Source organism: Austrofundulus limnaeus, unplaced genomic scaffold (assembly GCF_001266775.1).
Source record: "Austrofundulus limnaeus strain Quisiro unplaced genomic scaffold, Austrofundulus_limnaeus-1.0 Scaffold2682, whole genome shotgun sequence".
Taxonomy (NCBI): Eukaryota; Metazoa; Chordata; class Actinopteri; order Cyprinodontiformes; family Rivulidae; genus Austrofundulus; species Austrofundulus limnaeus.
The window spans coordinates 13,717-15,961 of record NW_013955084.1 but is presented as its reverse complement, the minus strand read 5'-3'; the positions used below and the strand labels follow the sequence as shown (position 1 = coordinate 15,961).

The 2,245-nt window shown below is 49.2% G+C and overlaps 1 protein-coding gene across 1 annotated transcript in view; it reads left to right on the top strand.

The window, feature by feature from the left end:
• Positions 1-2,245, top strand: part of LOC106511328 (WD repeat-containing protein 17) — a gene marked incomplete at its 5' end in the record, with an annotated part of 17,446 nt that overhangs the window by 1,567 nt on the left and 13,634 nt on the right. Inside the window, 5 exon segments of the mRNA XM_014000082.1 lie at positions 370-495; positions 703-858; positions 940-1,004; positions 1,091-1,223; positions 1,296-1,381. Coding sequence (XP_013855536.1) covers positions 370-495; positions 703-858; positions 940-1,004; positions 1,091-1,223; positions 1,296-1,381 — 566 coding nt within the window.

Here is a 2,245-nt window from a genome sequence, read left to right as displayed (position 1 = left end):
AACCTGTGTTTCCTCCTCCAGTCTCCAGGGGGCAGTAGTAACCTGTGTTTCCTCCTCCAGTCTCCAGGGGGCAGTAGTAACCTGTGTTTCCTCCTCCAGCCTCCAGGGGGCAGTAGTAACCTGTGTTTCCTCCTCCAGCCTCCAGGGGGCAGCAGTAACCTGTGTTTCCTCCTCCAGCCTCCAGGGGGCAGCAGTAACTTGTGTTTCCTCCAGCCTCCAGGAGGCAGTAGTAACCTGTGTTTCCTCCTCCAGCCTCCAGGGGGCAGTAGTAACCTGTGTTTCCTCCTCCAGCCTCCAGGGGGCAGCAGTAACCTGTGTTTCCTCCTCCAGCCTCCAGGGGGCAGCAGTAACCTGTGTTTCCTCCTCCAGCCTCCAGGGGGCAGCAGTAACCTGTGGGACCTGGTGTTTGTCATCAACGGTCAGGACGACTCTCTGCTGCCGTCCAGCTACAGCAAGGGTCTGATGCACATGAAACATCTGGTCAAGTTTAAAACTGTGAGTCCTCTAACAGAAACCACAAACACACACAAAAACACAAGCTCCGCCCAAACGTCAGGCTGATCACCAATCAGATCACTGCAACTAGACTCAGAGCTGCAACAAAATAAGGCTTCATCTGTTTTATTGAAATGAATCCTGACTATTTCAGCTGTTTAATTCAAATATATCCTGACTGTTTCGGCTGTTTGTCCTAATGCTCAGTCTGAGGCCCAGGAGCTGACGATAGTAAAAATGTCGAAGTTCGGAGGAGGAATCGGAGCTCCCAGTAAGGAGGAGCGTCTGAAGGAGGCAGCAGATATTCACCTGAGACTGGGACAGATCCAGAGATACTGTGAGCTGATGGTGGAGCTGGGACAGGTCTGTGGTTCATGAAACTCATAGGTCTGGTTCTGGTTCTGGTTCTGGTTCTGTGTGACAGAACCCTTGTGTGTCTTTCAGTGGGAGAAGGCTTTATCTGTTGCTCCAGGAGTCTCCATGAAGTACTGGAAGAAACTCATGCAGAGGTGAACACAATCATGTTTTCTTTACTTCTTTAGCTGATATGAAAACAAGCTAAAGAAGTTTTACGGCTGTTGTGACTCTCTTGCAGGCGAGCCGATCAAYTGATGGCTGAAGATAACGATGACGCCATCCCGTACTGCATCGCCACTGGAGACATTAAGAAACTGGTGACGTTCTTCAGCAGCAGGGGGCAGCTGCTGGAGGCCTTACTGATCGCACAGGTACAGAGGGGGTGGGGCCAGAACATCACCAACAGGTGGACCAACAGGAAGTACTGATCCAGTCTGTTTCAGGGAGCCTGTGAGGGAAACATCCGTTCTCCACAAACTGCAGTCAACCACACAACCAACGATGTGGAGAACAGACAGCAGTACCACAGGTAGCACACCTTCACTGATGACCTCTGACCTGATGACCTCTGACCTGATGACCTCTGACCTGATGACCTCTGACTTGATGACCTCTGACTTGATAATCTCTGACCTGATGACCTCTGACTTGATGATTTCTGACCTGATGAACTCTGACTTGATGACCTATGATGACCTGATGACCTCTGACTTGATGACCTCTGACCTGATGACCTCTGACTTGATGACCTCTGATCTGATGACCTCTGACCTGATGACCTCTGACCTGATGACCTCTGACTTGATAATCTCTGACCTGATTATCTATGACCTGATGACCTCTGACCTGATGACCTCTGACTTAATGATCTATGATGACCTGATGACCTCTGACTTGATGACCTCTGATCTGATGACCTCTGATCTGATGACCTCTGACCTGATGACCTCTGACTTGATAATCTCTGACCTGATTATCTATGACCTGATGACCTCTGACCTGATGACCTCTGACTTAATGATCTATGATGACCTGATGACCTCTGACTTGATGACCTCTGATCTGATGACCTCTGATCTGATGACCTCTGACCTGATGATCTATGATGACCTGATGACCTCTGACCTGATGATCTGTGACCTGATGATCTATGATGACCTGATGACCTCTGACCTGATGATCTATGATGACCTGATGACCTCTGACCTGATGATCTGTGACCTGATGATCTATGATGACCTGATGACCTCTGACCTGATGATCTATGACCTGATGACCTCTGACTTGATGATCTCTGACCTGATGATCTCTGACCTGATGACCTCTGACTTGATGACCTCTGATCTGATGACCTCTGACCTGATGATCTCTTATCTGATGACCTCTGATCTGA